The sequence below is a fragment of the Eubalaena glacialis genome, chromosome 1 (assembly GCF_028564815.1).
Source record: "Eubalaena glacialis isolate mEubGla1 chromosome 1, mEubGla1.1.hap2.+ XY, whole genome shotgun sequence".
NCBI lineage: Eukaryota > Metazoa > Chordata > Mammalia > Artiodactyla > Balaenidae > Eubalaena > Eubalaena glacialis.
In genome coordinates, this window is record NC_083716.1 from 126,425,271 (window position 1) to 126,448,743 (window position 23,473).

The window sequence follows — 23,473 nt, forward strand, 5'->3', positions numbered from 1 at the left end:
GGAGCATACGCTTCTCGTCTCTTAAACTGTAGGAGCACCACAGCCCTAATTAGGCTGATCTCTGCCTTCAGAGTCCTCCATGCGATCTGCTAGGGGAATAAGGAAGCTTTTATCCCAGAACCCTTTCAAGGTTGTCCATCAAGCTCACCCCAGGCAACAGGAGCCAGAGGAAGCCAATTGACAGCAGTTGAGAAAGCCCCAGGTTTCAACATCTACTCTACGGAGTGGTTGACAGCAGGTTGACCTACCCTACCAGCCCAGGCAGCACCAATGGGAACAAATCCTGGCTTTAGGAAAACCACTTGCTTCTTCCCTTAATGCCCCCTCTCCCTTTACTGTACTAAAAATGTTGATTTGGATTGCACACTCTTTTATTTTTGTATTTTTTAAATTAATTTATTCATTCATTCATTCATTCATTTATGGCTGCACTGGGTCTTCGTTGCTGTGCACGGGCTTTCTCTAGTTGCGGCGAGAGGGGGCTACTCTTCGTTGTGGTGTGTGGACTTCTCATTGCAGTGGCTTCTCTTGTTGCGGAGCACAGGCTGTAGGCGTGCAGGCTTCAGTAGTTGTGGCACGTGGGCTCAGTAGTTGTGGCTCGCGGACTCTAGAGCACAGGCTCAGTAGTTGTGGCGCACGGGCTTAGTTGCTCCGCGGCATGTGGGATCTTCCCGGACCAGGGCTCGAACCCGTGTCCCCTGCATTGGCAGGTGGATTCTTAACCACTGCGCCACCAGGGAAGCCTTGCACGCTGTTTTATATCAGCTCTCCAAAAGAGGCACTCTCTCCAGCAGCGGGAGTGTGTGCCAAGAAGAAAAATCTTTGTAATCTAAGATCAAGAGCACTATTCTTCCCTAACCTGGGTGTGTCCAGGCCTGTCATGGTTCTCCTTGTGCATTTCTTGGGAAAGACTTAGGTCTTTGCCTCAGGCTAGAGCGTAGAGCAAGTTCTTGGCGATGTTGAGATTGCTTTCTGAAAACCATGTTGAGATTGCTTTCTGAAAACCGTGCACATGCTCTTCAGCCCTATTTTCTACTTTCTGTAAAGACCCTGCAAATACTCTACAAGATGACTGTGCTCATATTATCTTGCAAGGAGCTGTGTCATTTATGTGAAAAGCACTCTGGAGATACGGAGGGGAGAAAAGAGTTAGCTCCAAGAGCCGCAGTGGAATCAGCTTCAGCGCCTGGGAAAGCCAGCTCATCGGGGCCCATCCCGAACTCCATGGGGCATGTTCAAGCCTGGCAGTGAAGCTGGTTGGCAGGGTAGGGGGGATGGTGGAGGTGCCAGCTTGCAGGGGAAGAGGAAAAGGCATAGAAACAGGGAGAAAGTTGGCAGTCACTTAGGAATGTTTCCTCTTTTGAAAAATCAGTGGTTGCTGTTTGCCCAGCCATTGCTGAACCCAGAGGGACTGGGTAGGTAATGATTTCATTGCTGGGCCCTGCAGTTTGACAGCCAGGTTCACATCCTGGCTCCGCCCCCCCTGTCTCGGGGACCTCCGTCACGTTTCTAATCTCTCTGTGCTGTTTCCTCTTCTGTGCAATGGGGATAATACTACCTACCCCAAAGGGCTGGCGGAGGAATCAGTAGTTGAATACATGTTTAAGACAAAGAACAGTGCTTGGCACAGAGTAGGTCCTCTGAAAGCCTTAACTACTTGCTGCTGCAGGAGCCCAGAAACCAATCGAGGTGTAGTTTTTTAAACAGCTTCATTGAGGTGTAATTTACAGACCCTAAAATTCACTCCACGTAAGGGTACAATTCAATGATTTTTTTTTTTTTTTTTAGTAAATTGATAGACTTGAGCAATTACCACCACAATCTAGTTTTATAACATCTCCATCACCCTGAAAAGCTCTTTTGTGCCTATATGCAGTCAGTCTTGGCTTGTTCCCCCAGCCCCAGGAAAACACTGAGCTGTGTTCTGTCTCTGTAGATTTTCCCTCCCTGGAGATTTCTCAGCTTAATGCTTGTGAGGTTCATGCACGTTGTAGCATGTGTTGGTACTTCATTCTTTTTTCACTGCTGAATAGTATTCCATTGTATGGATAGCCCACAGTTTGTTGATCCATTCTCCAGTTGGGTCCTTTCCTCCTTTTAGCTGTCTTGAAAAGTGGAGTGTTATCTTGAACATTCGCATGCGTGTGGACGTTTGTTTTTGTTTCTCCCGATAGACTCCTAGTCGTAGAAGAATTTGAAATGTGGGAGGTTTACGTCTGACTCTTTCCAGAGTGAGCTGGTTGACTCGTTGATTTGCAGTGTAAAGATCATCGTAGAGATTAGTCACCACAACTCAGCTTCACAGCCACCTTCTCTGTTGCCCTTGTGGAAATGTAAATTTGCACCCACTACTGGGAATCAGCCCCAGGGGCCACCCGTGGACAGAGTTCACTCCTTTTGAGGACAGCACAGGCTGAGAATGGCGGGTACCAGCAGGCAACTGAAATGTGTTTAATCCAGTCAGTCACAATGTATTGAACACTTTTTCTGTGCTTGGCCCTGGATTTCCCAGCTATAAGATAGCTGGCTGAACTTGGCCCAAACCCCAATGTCATGGCCTTGAACCTACACCACCACCCCCTTTTCTTTTTTTTTTTTTTTTTTTTTTTTTTTGCAAATTCCTGACCTTACTTCCTTTAGATCCTGCCCCCAGACCTGTATCTGAACCTGTCTTCTTGGTTCCAGACAATGTGCGTTTCCGCAGAAATCTACTTGCACCTGATATGTCATGGACGTAGTAACTCAAAGGTTTGGGCAGACCTCCACTCTGGGGGTGGGGGGTTTGTGGAAAAGATCCCATCACGTACCACCGAGAGGGAGGGACAAGCCAGCCCGCCCACCTGGTGCTTCTCTCCTAGGGAGCAGCCTGCCTCTTCCCCCCACCCAGTCTTCTCCAGCTCTTTAGGTATTTGATAAATAACGTTTTCTCCATGCTGCTACTTAGCCTTTGTTATAAAGGCAGCATCCTTACTTCTTTTTCACAGTACATTGTGTTCATTGATTCCGAACATTACTTTTTCTCATAAATTTGTTGATTAATAAACCTTTCTTATTATAGTTACTCTAGGAGAATTTCATAGTCAAGCAAATTTAGGGAAATTTGGTGACTGGTTGAAATAATTATTAGAGAGGAATGCAGATGTTCTGTGTTGTAAGTGGGCTTGTTAACCAGATTGGAAATTACTATTTATGTCTCTTCTGGTTGTATAAAGCTTCTGGGTTAGAATATTATTCTTTTCTACTTCTACTGTCAAAGCCCCACGATGCCAGAACCCTTCAGTGCAGTTCAACAGCTCTTTATTGAGCACCAGTTATCTGCAAAGCACCATGTTTATGATAAGCCACTAACTCGTATTTAGCCTACAAAACCCAGCCCAGAAGTCCCTATTTCCTGGAAGCCTTCTCTGATTGCTACCCCTACCCTCCTTCCCTTCCCCAGAGTTAATTCTCTCTCTCCTCTCAGTGGCCTTTACATCCTGTTTGGACATCTGTTTTGTACTGTTCTGTAATTTTTTAAATGCCAGCCTCCTTTGCTAGATGGAGTCTCTGAACCCGGAGACTCTGTCTCATGCACGTTCTTATTTCCAGCACCCAGCATAGGCGTTAATGATCATTTGTCAAGTTTTGAATGGATGCATGAGAAAACCTTCAAAGCCACCCTATGACATGAGCATTTCATGGAGGTTTATTGGACAAAGACGTGGGTCTGGCCTGAGGCCGTTCTCTCTGTCCCGCACTGTGGCGTGGCTTCCCGTCTCTCTGCTTCTGCTTCTTCTCCTGCCTTCCATTCTCAGCGCAGTCACTCCTCTGCCCAGAACTCTCCAGTAGCTTCTATCTCACTCCAAGAAAAAGCGCCAAGGCTTTGCATGGGCCCCCAAAGCCCTGGGTACTCTGAGCCCCGGGACCTCCCAGACCGCATCTCCTCCCACCTCCTCCCACCTCCTCCCACCTCCTCCCACCTCCTCCCACCTCGGCCCACCTCCTCCCATCTCCTCCCATCTCCTCCCACCTCCTCCCACCTCCTCCCACCTCGGCCCACCTCCTCCCACCTCCTCCCACCTCCTCCCACCTCCTCCCACCTCGGCCCACCTCCTCCCACCTCCTCCCACCTCGGCCCACCTCCTCCCACCTCCTCCCACCTCCTCCCACCTCCTCCCACCTCGGCCCACCTCCTCCCATCTCCTCCCATCTCCTCCCACCTCCTCCCACCTCCTCCCACCTCGGCCCACCTCCTCCCACCTCCTCCCACCTCCTCCCACCTCCTCCCACCTCCTCCCATCTCCTCCCACCTCCTCCCATCTCCTCCCACCTCCTCCCACCTCCTCCCATCATCTCCTCCCACCTCCTCCCACCTCCTCCCACCTCCTCCCACCTCCTCCCACCTCCTCCCATCATCTCCTCCCACCTCCTCCCACCTCCTCCCACCTCCTCCCACCTCCTCCCATCTCCTCCCATCATCTCCTCCCACCTCCTCCCACCTCCTCCCACCTCCTCCCACCTCCTCCCACCATCTCCTCCCACCTCCTCCCACCTCCTCCCACCTCCTCCCACCTCCTCCCACCTCCGGCCCATCTCCTCCCATCTCCTCCCACCTCCTCCCACCTCCTCCCATCTCCTCCCACCTCCTCCCATCTCCTCCCATCATCTCCTCCCACCTCCTCCCACCTCCTCCCACATCCTCCCACCTCCTCCCACCTCCTCCCACATCCTCCCACCTCCTCCCACCTCCTCCCACCTCCTCCCATCATCTCCTCCCACCATCTCCTCCCACCTCCTCCCACCTCCTCCCACCTCCTCCCACCTCCTCCCATCTCCTCCCATCTCCTCCCACCTCCTCCCACCTCCTCCCACCTCCTCCCACCATCTCCTCCCACCTCCTCCCACCTCCGGCCCATCTCCTCCCACCTCCTCCCACCTCCTCCCACCTCCTCCCACCTCCTCCCACCTCCAGCCCATCTCCTCCCACCTCCTCCCACCTCCTCCCATCATCTCCTCCCACCTCCTCCCACCTCCTCCCACCTCCTCCCATCTCCTCCCATCATCTCCTCCCACCTCCTCCCACCTCCTCCCACCTCCTCCCACCTCCTCCCATCTCCTCCCATCTCCTCCCACCTCCTCCCACCTCCGGCCCATCTCCTCCCACCTCCTCCCACCTCCTCCCACCTCCTCCCACCTCCTCCCACCTCCGGCCCACCTCCTCCCACCTCCTCCCACCTCCTCCCACCTCCTCCCACCTCCTCCCATCTCCTCCCACCTCCTCCCACCTCCTCCCATCATCTCCTCCCACCTCCTCCCACCTCCTCCCACCTCCTCCCACCTCCTCCCATCTCCTCCCATCATCTCCTCCCACCTCCTCCCACCTCCTCCCACCTCCTCCCACCTCCTCCCACCTCCTCCCATCTCCTCCCATCATCTCCTCCCACCTCCTCCCACCTCCTCCCACCTCCTCCCACCTCCTCCCATCTCCTCCCACCTCCTCCCACCTCCGGCCCCAGCATGCACACACTGCTCAAGCTGTGTGCAGCTCCCCGCTCCTCCTGGGGCCTGCTAGAAGCTCCGTCGTCAGAGCCTCCGATCTTGGTTTGCCTCTGCCTATCATGTCCTTCCCACGTACTTGCGTGGCTCACGCCTTTACTTCCTCGGGTCTTTTCTCAAATGTCACCTTCTCAATGATGACTTATCTGAATACCCTCTTCCCCAACAGTCCCGATTCCTTTTCCTCACTTCATTCTTATTTAGAGCAATTATCACCTTTAATATATTACATATAATTGATTTATGTTGTTTCTCTGTCTCCCTCACTGAAAATAAGCTCTACAAAGGCAGGTGTTTTGTTTTTGGTTCCTTTTTTTTTTTTTATTCACCAAGTCACCCCCAAGGCCTAGAAGAGCCAACCCATGGTGTTATATTTATCAGGCACTTTTCTGAGCACTTTACACATTATAATTAATTTAATCCCCTCGACAGCTCTATGAGGTGGCAGTTGATGTATTCTTCCTTTTACAGTTTAGGAAACTGAGGCAAAGAACAATTCTGGAGCTAGCCAGGAGCACTCAGCTGCTAGATGGAGAGGCTGAGATTCAAACCCTAACAGTTCGAGCTCCAAACCCTCATGCTTTTCTGCATCTTAGCAAGTATTTTATTGAATGAACAAATGAATGAGTGAGCGAGCAAACAAGGAGACAAGGCATGTCGGCATTGCCCTGATAGCCGGTGCTGAGGTTGAGTGAAACAGAGGACCTCCAGCTTTCTGCGAGCACCCAGTGGGGCTGGCACCTGGGGGTGAGAAGAGGCTTATGATGGGCTGCTGTCTCAGTTGTGCCCTTCAAGCAGCTGGGCAAAGGGATGGCCCTTGTGGGCGATTGTCATATATAATCCAGGCAACTCAACTTTTCCCTCTGGACCCTGGCAGCAAATAATGGTCTACCTTGGAATATTATCTTTAACATCGGTAGGTGCCTTCTTAAGAGTCACCTCTTTTTTTTTTATCTCACAGGAGTTACATAAGGACAAGTGATAGTTTCTCCATTTTAGATGTGAAAGTGGACAGAGAGAGCTTGAGGGGCATCTATGAAGTCTCCTAGCTGGGGGTCAGAATCATAACTCAGATCCCCACTCCCTCCTGCCTTACCTGGTGTCATACCGACTAAGGACACCTTCAGGCCTCCATGTGTTCAATTTTATCACCTTCAGGCTTTCCAGATGGTTCACCAAGCCTTAAGAAGGGCCTGCTGCTCTTTTCACCATTTCTTTTTTTTTTTTTTTTTAATTTATTTTATTGAAGTTTCGTTGATTTACATTGTTGTGTTAGTTTCTGGTGTACAGCAAAGTGATTCAGTTATGCATACATATAATAGTCTGCATCTGCTAATCCCAAGCTCCCAATCCGTCCTTCTTCTGCCCACCTCCCCCTTGGCGACCACCAGTCTATCTCTGTGAGTCTGTTTCTGTTTCATAGATAAGTTCATTTGTGTCATATTTTAGATTCCACATATAAGTGATATCATATGGTATTTGTCTTTGTCTGACTTACTTCACTTAGTATGATAACCTCTAGGTCCATCCATATTGTTGCAAATAGCATTATTTCATTCTTTTTCGTGGCTGAGTAGTATTCCTATATCTGTATCCATATCTACCTATCTATCTGCCAACCACAATTTCTTTATCCATTCATCTGTTGATGGACACTTAGGTTGCTTCCATGTCTTGGCTATTGTAAATAGTGCTGCTGTGAACATTGGGGGTGCATATATGTTTTTGAATTAGAGTTTTCTCCAGATATATGCCCAGGAATGGGATTGCTGGGTCGTATGGCAACTCTAGTTTTTTGAGTAACCTCCATGCTGTTTTTCATAGTGGCTGCACCAGTATACATTCTCACCAACATATTTTCACTACTTCTGATCCTACTGGCCCCTAAAACAGAGTACTGAGAGGATGCCAGACCAGCCCCCGGTGAGCCACGAGCAAGAGTGACCGGGGCCTAAGAGTTCATGTGTAATTGAGCTGAGCTCACCTGATGAAGGGCACCTCAGAGAGGGCGCCTGCAACAGTTTATTGAAATGAGCAGGTGGGGCAGATCTGCCCCGCAGCGTAGCTTTGAGGCACTTGCCCTCCTGCAGACCTCGCAGAGCCATCCTGCCCTGCTCAGGATGAGGCGCAGGGCTCCATCTACCCAGGGCTGCCCCTGCTTCTACAGATGCCAGTGCTGCAGCGCCTCCAAACCCCGATGCAGGGCGCAGGCAGCGCCTCTGCAGAGGGACAAGAGGAGGGCGATGAGCGTTAGGGGAGCCCCTGCTGTCTGGCAGCCTTCAGCTCAGCTCCATCACCCACAGTCTGTGAGCATCGCTCTCTACAGACAAGCCACGGAGGCAGGACCGGACCAAGCAGCATACCCAGAGCCCCGCCCTGGTGAGGCCAAGCCTCACATCCGGGTCTCAGACTTGAAGTGCCTTCCTTGGCCGCATCACCTCCTATTCTAACGTGGCAGAATCTTTCTCCTCGTTCTGGTTTTACCCCTCGGACTACTTCACATGACCACACAAGGCTCACAATAAATAAGAAGCCAAGTTTCGTAAGAGTCTGCCAAACTCAACAGGTGTAGAGATGCTACCCTCGGTGCTAACTGCCTGTAGATGTCATGTAAGGAGAGACATTCTACAGCGTTCTTACCAGGCTATAAAAGCCAGAGTTGGAGCCTTCAGCCATCATGGGTGTGCAATGATCTAGATTTCCCCCACACAGTCACACAGTAGCCTTTGCTGTCCATTGGATCTTGACTCTCTCTGTTATAATGCTTAAAGGCTGTAGAGGTTTTCAGATTTCTCCTAAAGGATTATAGGCAAAGTTGCTTGCAGTAGCCAGCCAGGAAAACTAACCAAAAAAACAAACAAGAAAAAAACACTTAACCTTTTCCAAATATCCGTGCACCCGCTCAGCTTTGATCAGCAATAACTACGTTGATCATTGTGTGTTTTCCTACCAATTTGATGGACAGAGTACCAAAGGCCAGCCAGTAAGTTTCCATACGCTGCCAGGTTAGAGAGCAGTGGCCGCCAGCGAACACTCAGGGTTCCCACTCAGGGTGCCCCGGGTCTGCAGTCACGCTGTCACCCTTAGTAACGGTGTCTAGACCCAAGTTATTTCGCTTCCCGCGCCTTAGCAAGTCCGTGGCTTATGCTCAAGATCATCATGAATCTGAGGAGTCAGAAGACGTCTTCCTGCCCAGGGAGTGGCCTGCCTGTGGTCATGCCCAGGGCTGTGAGATAGGGAAGACTGCTTACTCTGTCACTTGCAAAAGAGTAAACTGGATCCTATTATCTTTAAATAATCCAGTGCGTTTCTATCATCTCTGAATTATTAGACCCTTCTGGAATCTTTTGTTTTCAGCTGATACGAATCCAGGCTCTAGGTTTCCCAACTACGTGCAGTGAAGGATTTGTTAGTTAACCTTTGAGCCTAACCACTCAGGCTCAAGCACGTGCATCCCTGCATCACAGGATCGAGTGAGGTGGGGAACGATGGCGGGTTCTCCTTACTGGTGGGGTCTCAAGCACCGATTTGAGGAGACTGGAGTATAAGCCTACCTGCCATTTACCTTCCTTAACGTGTAACGGCGTCACCTTCAGGAAGGAGGTGGAGAGAGGCAGAAGCCATAGGAAATCATCAGTATCATTGTATGCATTTTTCTAAGGAGGAAGCTGAGGTTTAGAAGAGAAAAATGCGAGCAGCCCAGAAGGGCCCCCCCCCCCCCAACATGCAGCTCTGGTCTGCATTCTGGGGCTGCACCCACCTCACTGCTCAGGGACCCAGCAGGGCCCGGCCCTCCTGCAATTCTCCACGTGACCGATGGGGGGCATGGAACCTTCCCCTGCCAGCACTTGTTCTGAAAGCCTGATGTGATTAATCAGCCCCTCATCCATGCAGAGGAGAGAAAGTAGGCAGGAGGAAAGAGAGAATATTCCAGAAGGACATACATTTAAAAGTAAATTCCCTGACCATTCCTGACCCTGTTACCCGTTTCCCCTCCTCAGTGGCACCAGAGATATTCTTGCAGGAACACAGGCGTGATTGTTTATACGTATCAACACAAATGGAAACACACTATACACCAGCCTTCAACCTGTTTCTTTTCTTTCTCAGTATGTCCTGGGGATGTTTCCATGTCAGCACATTGGAACCTGTTGCATTTTTTGGTATTCTTTGTATCTAAACAGTTACCTGTTTAAATACAGCCTTTAGGTTGTTTCAAGTCTTCTGCTTCTCTTCTAACAATACTGCTGGGATTCCTGTGTCCTGTGTAGGTTTCTTTGCCCAATGTGTCCCATACGTCTGGGGTGAATTCCTACAAGTGGAATTCAGAGCCCAGGATCTGAACCCTAACCACTGGGTGCCCCTGAGGGCTAGCCCGCCCCCCAAAAAGTTACACAAACATGGCTCTTCAGGGCTCCTGCCCTGACATCATCTTCTGCAGGTTGGGCGGCCCGGGGATTCAGAAGAATTTTACTAGGGTTCCATCAACATCGTGCAAGCAGAGCAAGCTCTGGTTGCCAGTGGTGCATGAGTTTCCACCCTCAGGACCTATTCAGGGTCGCTCCGAGCACAGCTGAGATGAAAGCTGGGTCCCAGGGCAGAGAGAGTTCCCACTCCTCACTTGCCCTTTCCCTGGTCCCACTTCGTCTTTCTCCTCAACACTCAGCTTCATAACTAGGCTGCCCGTTCACCATGCTGCACAGGTTACTTCCTGGTCCTCCACGCCTGTGACTTCCTTGGATGTGTTAATTTCCTGCGCACCCTCTAGATCCTAGGAATGACCACCCAGCCCCATCCTGAGCATGCCACCACCTTCCGTGCCTCGGGGCGCCCCTCCTTGCAGGGGGTACCAGCTTACTTGACCTCCTATCACACATCCTCAGACTTGTTTCTCTAGCCGTTGAATTTGTGTGTTACAATTGTTTTCAACCAACAAGCACTGAGCCTCTATGAAGACCACGACCCCGCAATAGGTTCTATCCCAGATGCCTGCAGACTCCTTGCTGTGCTCCTTTGCTTCCCTAAGTTGAAACCAGCACTCACACAACAGTGTCATATTAGGTAACCGCCAAATTAGGTAGACACTGAAAATGTCTTTGGAATTCGGGCGGAGGGAATAGAACAGCTGGTGAAGGTGGATCTGGAGATGGGCTTTCAAGCGTGGAGGCTTTAGCTCGATTGCATCATTGTAGGTGGCGATACGAGTGAATAGCCCCCGTTACTGGCAGGCACAGTGCTGTGCACAGAAAGCTGGTAGGTAGAGGCGAAGACCAAGGCCAAGACCGTGTTCTAGCTGAGCCGGGTTCCAACCCAAGTCTGTCTGGTCTTGCCTCCTGCCCCTCACTGCTCTCCCATGACCAGGTGCCCGCCCCCCTTGTTGGGACTCGTTGGCAGACTGGGGACCCCCCATTTGCATCCCTGGTCCCTTGGCTGATGGTTTCTTTGTCATTCTAGGACTTCTGCCATGGGCAAGTGATGTGGCCGCCCCTGAGTGCCCTGCAGGTAAAGCTTGCTGAGCCCGGGCAGTCCTGCAAGCAGGTGTGTCAGGAGAAACAGCTTATCTGCGAGCCTTCCTTCTTCCAGCATCTCAACAAGGACAAGGACTTGCTCAAGTAAGTGCTGGAGCCCGGGAGAGGCGGCTCAGCCTCCAGCTCGCCTCTGGGTTAGAGCTGGGTTGAGAGGGATAAGGTTTTCCTTTCTAGGCTCGTGGGCTGTTGGAATAAGATGTGGAAAAGGTTATAGCGTGATCCCACCGCCCCCCTCCACCCAGAGAAAGTTGGCCCAGTGCTTTTATTGTTGAGTAGATGAGGTCACCTGGCCTGCTGATATATTTAGAATTCGAATAGGGGTGTTTTGTTTGCATAAATAACGGGAAGTCGGGACTTGGAGATGGCGGGAGGTGTTCAGTTTGCTAATTGGTACCCAAGGAGCCGAGATGGGCACAGAACCACAAGCACGGACGGACCCGCCCCTGACGTCCCCTGGCTGTAGCCAGGTCCCCAGAGTCAGGGAGTCTGGAAGGAATGAAAAATATGGGCAGGGAGCTAGCACAGAACTGCCCGCAGCAAATTTCCCTGCCTCCTTCCCCTCCTGCAGCCCCATCTCCTTTTGCACTCTATTCCAGCCCCTTTGAGGGCGTGAGCAGGCCTGGCTTTGCCGGGTCCCTGAGCAGGGGTGCGGCTGCAGAACTGGGGTCACAGGCCAGAGTGAACCAGGAGGGACCTTCTCTGTTGCTGGGCTTTCTTTTCTCGTGCTGCTTGTGTTACCTGAAGTCACACCATTCATTTCCCTTTGCAGTGGCATTTTGAGTTTGGTGTTTGCACTTTCCAGATTTCCATGTGAAGTTTCTTCTGGCCTCTGACTCATGCCCCCTGTCAGTGCTGAATCTGTGCCCTGATATTTATCACACCCTCCCTGGGCCACAACCTGGTTAATTACCTGTCACCTCCTCCCAACCTTAAGAACTCTAATGCGGTGTTTTCCCCTGAGGGATTTGCTATCCCAACCCCAGATATTCCGCAGAGCTGTGGTTCTGCCCCAGTCTTGAAGAGGATGTTTAAGGAACAGAGTGGGGACTTCCCTGGAAGTCCAACGGTTAGGACTCCACGCTTCCACTGCGGGGGGCACGGGTTCGATCCCTGGTCAGGGAACTAAGATCCTGCCTGCCGTATGCCCCCCCCCAAAAAATAATAATAATAATAAGGCACAGAGTGGACTCAGGGCTCGAGGCTTGCCGGTCCCTGTTCTGGCTTCACACCCTTTTAGAGCATGGTTGGCCGCTGTGCTTATCTGTGCCCAGTGGTCTGAGCTGGCCTGATCCTGCCTGTAAGTCTTATTACCTTCAAGTGTGCTATAAAACCCTTTTCAGAGAGAGAGCGTGGTCTCTAGCATCGCACCTACAGGGATGCTCTCCTGACTAGGGATGTGGGCAATGCTATTTTTTCTCGTTCTTTTTACGTGAAGACCTGGATCAAACGTGGCCTCGATTCCACCATCAGAATAAAGGCCAGGCCAGCAGAGTCGGTTGGCAGCCTGCTCTGCAGCCATTGAAGCCTTGTGAGAGGGAGTACTGGTCTGACGTCTGTGGAAGGCCTCTGATGGTTCCAGAAGCTTCCATCTCCAGAGCACGTATCCCAAATTCTAGGTCCGGGGGGAGCTTGCCACTCGCCCCTTTTGCAGACGGCTCCCGTAGCAAAGTGGCTTCCTGAGAACCCCGAGTGTCTCCCTCTGTTTGATCGGAAGTCTGGATGCACTGGGGGCAGACTGCAGACCGTCTACACAGAACTGTCTCCGTGCAGCCCCTGCCCCAGCTCTGGAGGAGGGAACCCGGATGGGACCCTCAGCAGCACCGGCCTTCTGGCCAGGCCGGAGGCGGGGCTCCCGGGGCTCTCTCTCAGAGAGCACGGGGCCCGCCACAGCCCGCCCGTCTGCAGGGCCAAGGGCTAGGTCCCGCGGAGGCACAGGACGGGGAGCCAAGGCACCAGTTTCCTCTGTCCCCATCAATGCCCTCACCTGTGCGATGGGGACATCCCGGGTAATGATGAGAGAATATACACCTGGTGCTGCAGGCAGAGCAGAAAAGCCCTGTCTTGCAGAGAGCTTGGGCAGTGGGGCAGGCCCGAGGCCACCAGGCTGAGACCAGAAACGCCAGTGCCCTGCCACCTCCCTGCCCACCCCCGTCTACCAAGCTGAGCCCAGAGAGCAGAAAGCCTTGGTGCCGGGCGGTCCTGCGCCAGGCCCTGTGCCGTGGGATTACTAAACAGCCCCTCCCACGCCATCCCCTGCAGATACGTGGGTTTTCTTCCTAGGAGGCTGCCGTGAATGCTGAGTTTGCAGTAGAGCCGCCTGAAGTTAGTTTTCTGCGCGCAAGAGCCCTGGTGAATGCCTTGCCTCTGCATTTGTAAATACCGATAACGTCGCGAAGCCCCGGCGCCCCGGCGCGTCTGTTGAAACGTCTTCAGTGAGGCGCTCCTGGTTTCTCCGTGTTCATGGCCAGTTAGCAGCGAGCTGCCGCTTTTTCTTCTCCGGCTTGGGGCCTGGCTCTGAGTTTAAGCTCCTCTCCGTCTTTGGGTGTCCCCGGCCTGTCCTCGCCATGCAGTGTGACTTGATGTGACTTAAGTAGAGCCCTTTGGAGCGTCCCGTGCTGTCGTCTTGAATCGTGGAGTCAGGCAGGGCGTGGTGGGAGTGATGGCGAGGCGACCACAAACTCCCGTGCACGGAGCATGCGTGATTCGGGTGGGACCCAACCTGACCTGGACCAGGGCCGGAGGGGCCGGAGGACAGAGGCCCCAGGAAGAGCCGGAGTCCGGGCTGCTGGGACCCAGGGCGGGCGCACCTCGGCTTCCGAAATGGGAACGTGCGTTAGCGGCAGGCTTCCTTCGCAATGTTGCGACCTTTACAAGTTGTATGTTCTAAAATATTATTGAGTGTGGGGTGGTTTGTTTGAAGAACAGGAATTCTAAGCCATGAGGCCTGGTCTGTGAGCACGTGGGCACCTTCGGAGCAGGGAGGTGGCCCTGAGTCAGAGCGGTTCCGAGGGAGCTCCGGGAGACTTGGTGGATACGGGGCGGGGCTAAGCAGGATGGGGCGGGGGGACGGAGTAAGACCTGCTGGCGGGCCCTGCTTCCGTCCCTTCATCCTGAGTGGGTCTGCGTCGGGGGAGGGGTGGGCGGCTTCTCTCCGCTCAGGAAATAGGCAGCCCCACGGGAAGGGGGGCTTGGCCCTTCTCTTCTTCTTCAAGAGCTATAAACTCTACACTAAGGGCAGAGGGGCCTCGGAAGCCCCAGCTCCCATCCTGTGAGAGAAGCCATTGAGGCCAGCCGGAGAGAGGTGAGGACCACAGGGGCCCACAGAAAGGAAACAGCACACTGGGCCACAGGTCTGAGCGGGGAGTGTGTTTGCGTGTGTGTGTGCACGCACGTGTGCGCGCGTGCACGTGTGTGTGTGTCTGTGTGTGTGTGTGCGTGCACGTGTGTGCGCGACACAGACATCCCAGGAACAGAGAGGCAGAAACAGCGACACGCACGCCCTGAAGAGGCGAGGGACCACGGCGGAGCTTGAGGATGTGCTCCAGCCATCAGGAAGGTCTCCTCGGCAGCACCTGAGGACTGTGGCTCACTAGCTCAGCAAGGATGCTGGAGGGGCCTTCCCGACCGCCCGGGGCTTGTGGGACGGAGACCTGCAGCTAACAGAAAGGAGAGCTCCCTGGGGTAGGGGGTTGGGTCACACCCATGGGTGGCTCCGGCGCCCCCCAGCTGAACCTCTGGGGAGCTGCCTGGGGATGGGTCCCCTGTGGCTCCAGGGACCACCTGCTGCTTGAGTGCTTCGTGGTCATCTCTGGGCATCGGCCCTGGGCTGGCCGCTGCTGTTGCAGCCTCGTGGTCATGGGCGCACGTGCTCGCACCCCAGGAGGCTGGGTCTGGAGTCTGAGTCCAGGAGACCAGGGGCAGGAGCAGGAAGGTTTCTTCCTGGCTCCTGACAATTCTCCCCCTTGCCTCGGGGTCTGAGATGAGTGGTGGAGATTTCCACGCTCCTGACGAGCAGCGTACCAGGCAGATGGCTTGAGTGAAGACACAGCAGCTGCTGTCATTCACCTAAATAAATAAATAGCATAAGCATAAATCCGGATCCCAGTGCCACATTCCATATGGCAACTTTTCATGCACAGTGGAGCTCTGGAGACCCCTTTTTGTGTTGGCCAGGAGGAGTGTCCTGTGAAGGAGCTGGCAGCCCCTGTCTCTGACTCAGGTTTCCTTTAGGAAACCCATAAGACCTCCACGTCCTGCCCTCGCCATGCCCTCTGGGTGCCTCCGTCTCCCAGCTGGCTTACCTAACATCAAGGGGTATCAGGCCACTTAGAGAAGTCACAGAGCTGCCTGGTGACTGCAGCAGCAAGATGGGCCGGTGCTGCCCTCCTGGTGCCCAGGCAGCCGCGGAGAGCTCACCAGAAGCCCCAGCAGATGCACTGGGAACCACCAGATTAACACTGGCAGGAGGGCAGGTGAGCCCCGGCAGTTAGTTGGCGGGAGGAAGAGAAAAGAGGGCGCAGGAGTAATGGGGGCGCCAGATGCTCTTCCCCCAACACTTGGAGGCTTTCCAGAGGCAGCAGGAAACCTCAGGTTCCACATCCAGATCCCCTCCCCATCAGCAAGAATCAAGACTTCCGTGAACAAAGCAAAATAGAGATGGTTGGCATGTGTGTAAATTCATACTGTTGGGCAAGGGAGGAAGGTGGCATAGCCCAGCCAGCGTCTGCCGGGGCAGGGTGATGATGGTAATCATGATAGTTCTCGTGTGTTGAGTACTTCCCAGAGCTAGACTCTGACAGCTGCTCTATAAGCATTAATTTAATCCCTGGACCTTCCCTGTGAGGTAAGGATTCTTTATCCCCATTTCACAGAAGAGGAAACTGAGCCACAGAGAGGCTCAGTCATTGGTGCAGGGCCACACAGCTCATAAGAGATGAAGCCAGGACTCAAACCCAGATCTGTCTGGCCCTCCTTTACCACCTTCTCTGAACTGGCCCCCACCAGGCATGTGGGGTACAGGTAGGACCCAGGTACCCCAGGTAAGAGGAGAACTTATGTGGCTCTTCTTTGAAATGAGGCCAACACTGTTGGAAACAGAAACATCCGGTTCTCCTTCGCCCCCCGCAGGCAGTGGTCCCAGGCTGAGAAAGCAAAGCCACAGGGGTCTCCCGCCCACAGACAGTTCACCTGTTGGGAGACTATGGCACAGGGGCAAGAACACAGACCTGGGATGATTCAGTCCCTGCTCTGCGCACCCAGAAACCTCAAGCTGGGGACAGGGCTGGGGCGGGGGTGTTACTATTGCCACCGTCATCCAAGGTCCAGTTACTCAGGTCCAGGACGGCACCTTCCCCAGGAGACCATCTGACTGCTCTCCAGTGGGGACTAAGGCCACATAACGGGTATCTTTAAGCCATTAATTGAGAAAATTAAACGTAGTTTTTAAAAAACATGTAAATAATGCATATCTTTCCCCCAGTCTCACTCCTCAGAAGTAAACATTGTTGTCTTTAGTGTGTAGTCTTTTATGACTTCTCTCCCTCCCCCTCTCCCTCCCCCTCCCCTCTCTCTCCCTCTCCCTCCCCTCTCTCCCTCTCCCTCCCCTCTCTCCCTCTCCCTCCCCTCTCTCCCTCTCCCTCCCCTCTCTCTTCCTCCCTCCCCTCTCCCTCTCCCTCTCCCTTTCTCTCTCCCTCCCCCTCTCTCTCCCCCTCTCCCTCCCCTCTCCCTCTCCCTCTCCCTTTCTCTCTCCCTCCCCCTCTCTCCCTCTGTCTCTCTCTCTCCCCCTCTCCTCTCCCTCTCCCTCCCCTCTCTCCCTCTCCCTCTCCCTCCTCTCTCTCCCTCTCCCTCCCCTCTCTCCCTCTGTCTCTCTCTCCCTCTCTCTCTTCCTCCCTCCCCTCTCCCTCTCTCTCCCTCCCCCCCTCCCCCTCTCTCTCCCTCTCTCTTTCCCTCTCTCTGTCACACACACACACACACACACACACACACACACACACAGTCAGTGCACTGTACCTCCTGCCTTGCTCGAGGACAGCTCTCATGCTAGTGCCTGCATTTCCACTTCTCCTTTGTCAAGGGCTGCATGTAACTCTGATGGTACAGATGAGCCATAGTCGATTCAGCCATTTCCCACTTGCTGAGTATTCAGGTTACTTCCAGTTTTTCTCCATTACAGACAGTGCTTCGCTAAGCAGCCTTGAACACATAGCCCCACACACATGTCCAGGCACACGCATGCCTTTCTCGAGCCTGGATTTCCAGAGGTGAGAATGGCTGGGTCAGAGGCGGGCTGACGTTTCATTTCTACTGCAGGAGCCCCGAACGAGCTCCCCACGCCTGGGACGAGGACAACCCCTGCATCTCTAACCCCTTTCTCTCCCCCCGCAAGGTACGAGGTGACCTGCCAAAGCTCAGAGGTGGCCAAGGACATCGTGGTGCCCTCCTTCGACCCCAAGAGCAAGCACTGTGTGTTTCAAGGTGACCTGCTGCTGTTCAGCTGTGCCGGCGCCCACCCCAGGCACCGGAGGATCTGCCCCTGCCGGGACTTCATCAAGGGCCAGGTGGCCCTCTGTAAAGACTGTCTCTAGCAGCCACCGGCTCGGCCCCGCACGCACTCTCCTGGGGAAGACGGTGGCTCCAGCCCCATCGGGGCAAGGCCGGTGGGCAGAAATCATTCGGGGACTCTCGCCAGAGCCTGAACTCTTTTGGCGGGAGGTCTCCATGTGGTGTTGGTCCCGCTGCGGTCGGAGCATCACAGCGGAGTTCTCACCAAAACAAAACGAGAGTCGGCATCAGGCCGGGCGCCCGGCTTCTCCTGGCACAAATTCGTTTTTTATTTTGGAGGAGCTACTGCAGGGAGACTGTCTGTGCAGCTGCTCTGGGGTAGAAAGAGAATCTCAAGGTTTCTTTAAATGAAACAAAACCAGAGGAGGAATTGGGCTAGTCGGAAAGAACTTCGTATGGGAACATTCCTAAACCCATTAACTTATTTATTTGGGAGGGAGGGAGGGGGAGCTGGGGAGGGCAGAGAGGGATTGATCACGTGTCTTGTAGCTTCTTCGATTTTCCACTGTTGGCCGTCCACCTTCACTATAATATTACTACTGTCTGCTTCGGGCAGGGTGCGCTGTGGGGTTGATGGCATGCTTAGGGGCAGCTATGGGGACCTAGCTCCTCAAAATGGATGGTGGCAGAACAGAACAAATCTTGTGCGCTTGCCAGACGGCAGCTAGGGGACAGGCAGCCCCCGGCGTGCGGGGATACGCCTGTGTGGTCCAGAGAGCCCACAGGGACCAAAGATGGGCTGCTTTGCAGTGAGAGGCTCCTTTTCTCTGTCCCACCCCATCCCCACACTCGCACCCACACCCACACCCACACCCACACCCACATACAACCTTGGCTGTAATTTCTGGTTAGGATTAAAAGAGCGACCCTTGGAGCTCTCGGGGGCCGTGCTCTTTCCCCCTTAAGAGGGTTGTCCTCGAGCTGAGATTTGGGCGGGACTGAAGCTGGTCCCTAAGAACCAGTGGCGCCACCGGAGCTGGGTTCTAGACGGATGGGCTTGTGTTGTATTCCCTCTAATGTCTGATGTCACTGAAGTCCAGGGAACGGGGCCCTTGGTGAACTTGATGCTGGCTCGGGGAGCAAGGGCAGGCCAGGGTGCATGTGCACTGTCCTGGCCACACTCACCTATGAGTGTGGGTGCGGCTTGCAAGGGGTAGGAATCTGATGCTGGCTTTTACTCCAGGCACAAATATTTGTCGGGAGCGGGGGTGGGGGGGGAGTGAGCCGGTTGGCAGGTCGGACCAAACCGTGGAGTCACCCCCCCTGCTTTTGTGTGAGTTCCCCCGGTCCTGCTCACCTGCACCCCGTGCTTCAGTGCTGTGCGTGTAAGCGTGTGTGTTTCCTGCGATGCCCTGGCATCTCCGTACTGGTAAGAGTGAGCCCTCTTCTCTCTCTGGCGGAATGTCCCCCTTATGAGCTGTCCCGTGATCCGTCCAGCCCTCACTCATGCTTCTGAGTGCCTTGGTCGCCGAGCAGAGCAGCTGGGCAAGGCTGATGGCCTGGGTGGGCCTTCGGGACGTGAGGTTAAAGTTAGAATTCTGCTTTCTGAGGACCAGATGGAGTGTGGAGACTTGAGTTACGGGAAGTTAGATTCCGCCTGCTTCTGGATTCTTCTTGGGTGTAAAATTAATATCAAGTGCACAGCCAGCCTTTTTTTCTTAGACCCTCCGTGGGTCTTCATTGCACCTCCCATCTCAGAGAATGGAGGGACGGAGGAAGGGCAGCAGGGTCTCCCCGACCCCATAGGTGGCCCCATGTGCCAGGGAGAATGCTGGCGGGGAGGTCTCTCTGCTCTGAGCATGGATGCAGGGGCCTGCCCGTCACAACCTGGCTGAGAACAGCAACAAGGATGGAGGGTGCGAGGGCCTGAGTGCTTTGAAGCTGTGCCAGGGCGGTTTCCTGCAGTGGGAGGAAACAACTGCCATCCCTGCTGTGGGAAACTGCTTTTCCCTACAGATGGGACTCCTGGCTGCAGCCTCACTAGTGGCAATTTGCTTGAGGGCCCAGACCTGCAATTCCTGGGCCGGTGCTGCCCTCTTCTGGGCTCTTCTGGGAGCTTCCAGTGCTGAGGACGTGAGTGCCGGTGTTTGACCAGCAGGGGGAGCCGGCGGGCCGAGACGAGTTTCCCACTCTGCCAGATTAAGCCATTTTGCAAGAGAGAGCTGTTAACAGCCAGCCCAGGAACTCTGAAAGCAAGGAAGTTGGAAAGCCCTGTTCTCAGAAAGATGCTGTGCCGGGCTTGTGTTCCAGAAGCTGCAGGGGTTGTTTGCTGGCTGCCCCTGAGCTCAGGGACTCTCCGCCTTCTGGAGAATTCCTCTTCTCCACGTCAGGACTCTCAGGTCAGGCAGCCAGGAGAGCACCTCCCCCATTTGAAGATTCCTCCGGCTTCCCCCACATTTCCAGTAATGGAAGTAAGCCAGAGCTCTCTGCCCGCAGGGCAGCTGCTCCTGGGGCAAAGAAACCCACACTCCAGTTCTTGAGGGCATTATGAACAGAGGCGGCGACACTGAATGTATACTGGCTCTCAGGCCTCCACACACGTGGCCGAAGTCTGGTCAGCGACCCAAGAAGACATTGGGATAGGGACCTCCATCTGCCCTGCGCAGGAAGGGGTGCGATTCCTGCCTGCCCTGGGAGAGGAAGGCGCCTCTCAGAGTGTGGGCTGGGAGCCTTCGATGGTTTTGCCAATGCCGATAGAATAGAATCCTAAACCAATTAATTGGTAATTGATGACAATTCCACAGGGAGAGAAATCCCCAGTCAGGATTAGTGTCTTCTTGTGCTCTGAGCATCTCTCATCTCTTGCCTGGTCTTTAGTTTTCGTACATTTTTTTCCTAAAAGATTTGGGATTTTTTTTTTTTCTCCTCCACTGTGATCCTAAGTTCTTAAAAAAAAACTCGAGGGAAAACATTTAATTTATTAAAGGAGAGAAAACTTTCCTTTGAAATGTAAAGACTTTCGGGAGGAAAAGTTCCTGAAAGGGGAAACACTTCTCACGCCACTAAACACCTCATTTATTTCTTGTATGTAATTGGATTTGCACACGTACAATTGGAGAAGCTTTCTGCATTTTTGCTTAGATTGGGTTTTGTCACTGCTTATAGTTTACTTTTTGTGTGTTTTGCTGTATGTTTGGAGATATTTCTTTGGTGATATTTATTTTTTCTCTGAGGTGCCTTTTCACTTTTCTTTCGGGTTGGTTTTTGGAATGTGGGGTTTGTTTTTGGAATCTGGGTTTTGTTGAAGGAAGCTAGCAGACTCCCCCAGCTTGGAGATAGGACATGCCCTGGCATCACTGCGGGCAACTCAGGCTGGGCGCCGGAAATGCCCTCCAAGCCCCCTTGGGCCATAGTGTAGGGGCACATACACCCCCATGAAGCCATGAGAACCCCCTAGAAAAGGTCTGACTTCCTCCAGACCAGCCCATACCTTCCCAGGCTGCTCGGCCAGGTCTTTGGGTTTGTTTGGGGACTGCTGGTTGACACGTGCCACCCCGGAAGCTTGGTGAGGTCTGGCCGCAGCAGAAGACCAGCCCTGTCTGAGGGGTTGCACTGAAGGGAAGCAGGCCCTGCTGAGCTCATGGAAGCACTGGCCCAAAACCACTTCATCTGGTTAGCAGGATGAAGGGGAAGAAATACGCACCCCCTTTTTTTGTTTCTTTGGCAAACGTGGGGTTCGATAAAAGTGACTACTCAGCTTCCCGGTAAGCTCACTTTGGGGCGCCCCAGTGCAGCTCACTGGTAGTGAAGCCACGAGTGTGACCGGGTAGACAGAAACTGTTCTGTTTATGGGTGGATTTGTGCTTTTTAGACCAGACCAAGGCAGGCCACCGCGTTCTCTGAGGTGGTTTACCTAGATTGTGTATTTAATGGGGACATTGCCACCCTCTCCCATGCACCCCCAATTCTTGATTTAAAAAAAAAGGTCTGTTAACGACAGGCTCTGTTGTGTTACTCTCCCAAGCCTGGAATGTTTTATTTATTGAAAAATATTTTCATTTCCACACTGGCTTCATTCTAACCCCATCCATCCCTATGGGGCTGCAGAGCACCTTATGTGAAGAGACGGATGGATGTAGAGAGATTCAGACTTCTTTAGGAAGGTAGGAATTTCCTAAAGCGGAGGGCGGGTTCCTTTCCTTCTTGTGGGCTTCAACAAAAAAATGGAAAACCAAGTTTTTATAGCAAAAGGCCAAATTAGCTGTCTAGTGTCCGATGCAGAAAAAAACTACCCTAGCTTTCTTAGCACTTAGGGTTTTTGTGAGGATTCAGTTTAGCAGTGAATTAGCAGTGTTTAGCAGTGTCTGGAATATAGTAAGCCCTAGTAAATGTTAAATATTGTTGTTATTTGCCTTTCATAAAATTCCAGAAAAAAAGAGCTGAGCTCACTTCCTATCATTGATTCAAAAGTAGTACCTACAGGAGAATACTCCAAGTCGATGGAATGTTGTAGGACGTAGTGGTGGAAGATACCGGAGTCCTGTGTCCACCCTGCTGGTTAAAATGCACTGACTGGAAAATATGCCTGACTTCAGCCCCAGATGGAACTGGGCCGCAACAATTAGCAAACTGAACATAAGAGGGTGACCTCCGGCCACATGCTGGACTGCACCCCACTCTTACCTTCTGGACCCTTCCAGGGTTTTTCTTTGCAGAACTTGGTGAGCTGGAAATTAAAATGAATTCTCTGACAGACTGTCCCCTTAAAGTTACCCATCTTCCTCTGAAATGCAATGATAGAGGCGTTTCTGTTTTTTATTGAAGGGGAAAGGAATGACCAATTGAACTTAATCGCTCCCCAGGAAGCCCCTTTCGGCGCCCTCTGCTGGCCAGGGTGGCTCCTCCACTGTCCAGTCCAAGAGGATCAGACTCCCAGGCTGGTTAGTTGTCACGTTTCTATCACATTAAAGGTTATTCTATGGGGGTGGCAGGGGTGTCTTCAGAGCTCCAAGAGGCTGCTTGGGGCTTAATGATGTTTTCCCAGATCACCTGAATGTCAGTTCACTTTTTTTTTTTTTTTTTTTTTTTAGGGGTGCGGTGGTGGTTTCAGCCTCTTGCTTCCCTAGATAGGTTTAGAGTTTTATCTCCTCTCCTATCTTGGCCCTATTCTGCATAGATTGCATTTGTGGAAAATGGAGGAACGTGTTGGAGTCCGGTGTCTTTTTCAGATCCTTTGGATTCTCGTCAGCTGAATCAGCAGTCAGTTAAGATTGGAATTTACCTTCTTCAAAGCATCATTTCCTCAGTTTTTCCCAAATCTTGTGGAGCCTTCAGATTACTCCGCAAGGCCCCTGCATCCGGTGAGGCACGGCAGAGGGACGCAAGGGCAGCCGTGCGCTTGTGCGGCGGGCAGGGCCCCGTCTGGGTCCGTGGGGGGCAAGGATGGTCCTGGAGGCTCAGAGCCTTTGCGGTGGTGGAGGGCTCCCTGGGCCAGCCGGCCAGGAACCTAGCACAGGCAGCCACCCCTGCCACAGCTGAGATGGGGCAGACGTGGGACGCCTTTGCTCACCGGCCTGCCCGGGTATGAACAGGACGAACAAGAGTGGAACAGTCAATGCCAAAGGAGATGGTGACGTCCTTTCTGCTGTAGTTGCTGTCACAGCCTTGATGTCTGTAAGCTAATGGCCATTCGCGTCTGTGTCTTCAGCCAGCTCCTGGTACAACCATTTTCTACTGTTCACTTCTGGAGTTAAGTAGTGCAGGATTCTGCAAATAAGGTGTTGCTGTCAAATGTACTGTACCGGCGTAGAGGGCACTGCTTTGTTTTCCACTGTTGTAGAGAAAACTAGGGAGAACTTTATTTTTCAATAAACTTTTCTTGTGTGACAGATGGAAGTGATTTGGGGGCG

At 53.0% G+C, this 23,473-nt stretch overlaps 1 protein-coding gene across 9 annotated transcripts in view; it reads left to right on the forward strand.

Moving 5' to 3' along the window:
• Positions 1 to 23,450, forward strand: part of MGAT5 (alpha-1,6-mannosylglycoprotein 6-beta-N-acetylglucosaminyltransferase) — a 362,899-nt gene extending 339,449 nt beyond the window's left edge. For 5 of the 9 annotated variants that reach the window (XM_061183287.1, XM_061183259.1, XM_061183249.1 and 2 more), the window contains 4 exons: positions 10,990 to 11,147; positions 17,449 to 17,537; positions 22,389 to 22,504; positions 22,741 to 23,450. In XM_061183287.1, the coding sequence (XP_061039270.1) occupies positions 10,990 to 11,147; positions 17,449 to 17,537; positions 22,389 to 22,504; positions 22,741 to 23,151 (774 nt within the window). In that variant the 3' untranslated portion in view covers positions 23,152 to 23,450. Of the gene's footprint in view, positions 1 to 10,989; positions 11,148 to 13,343; positions 14,097 to 17,448; positions 18,035 to 22,388; positions 22,505 to 22,654 lie in introns of those variants that run through there. The other 4 variants (XM_061183304.1, XM_061183295.1, XM_061183313.1 and 1 more) reach the window with 4 other exon arrangements.
• Positions 23,451 to 23,473: the final 23 nt, after the last annotated feature.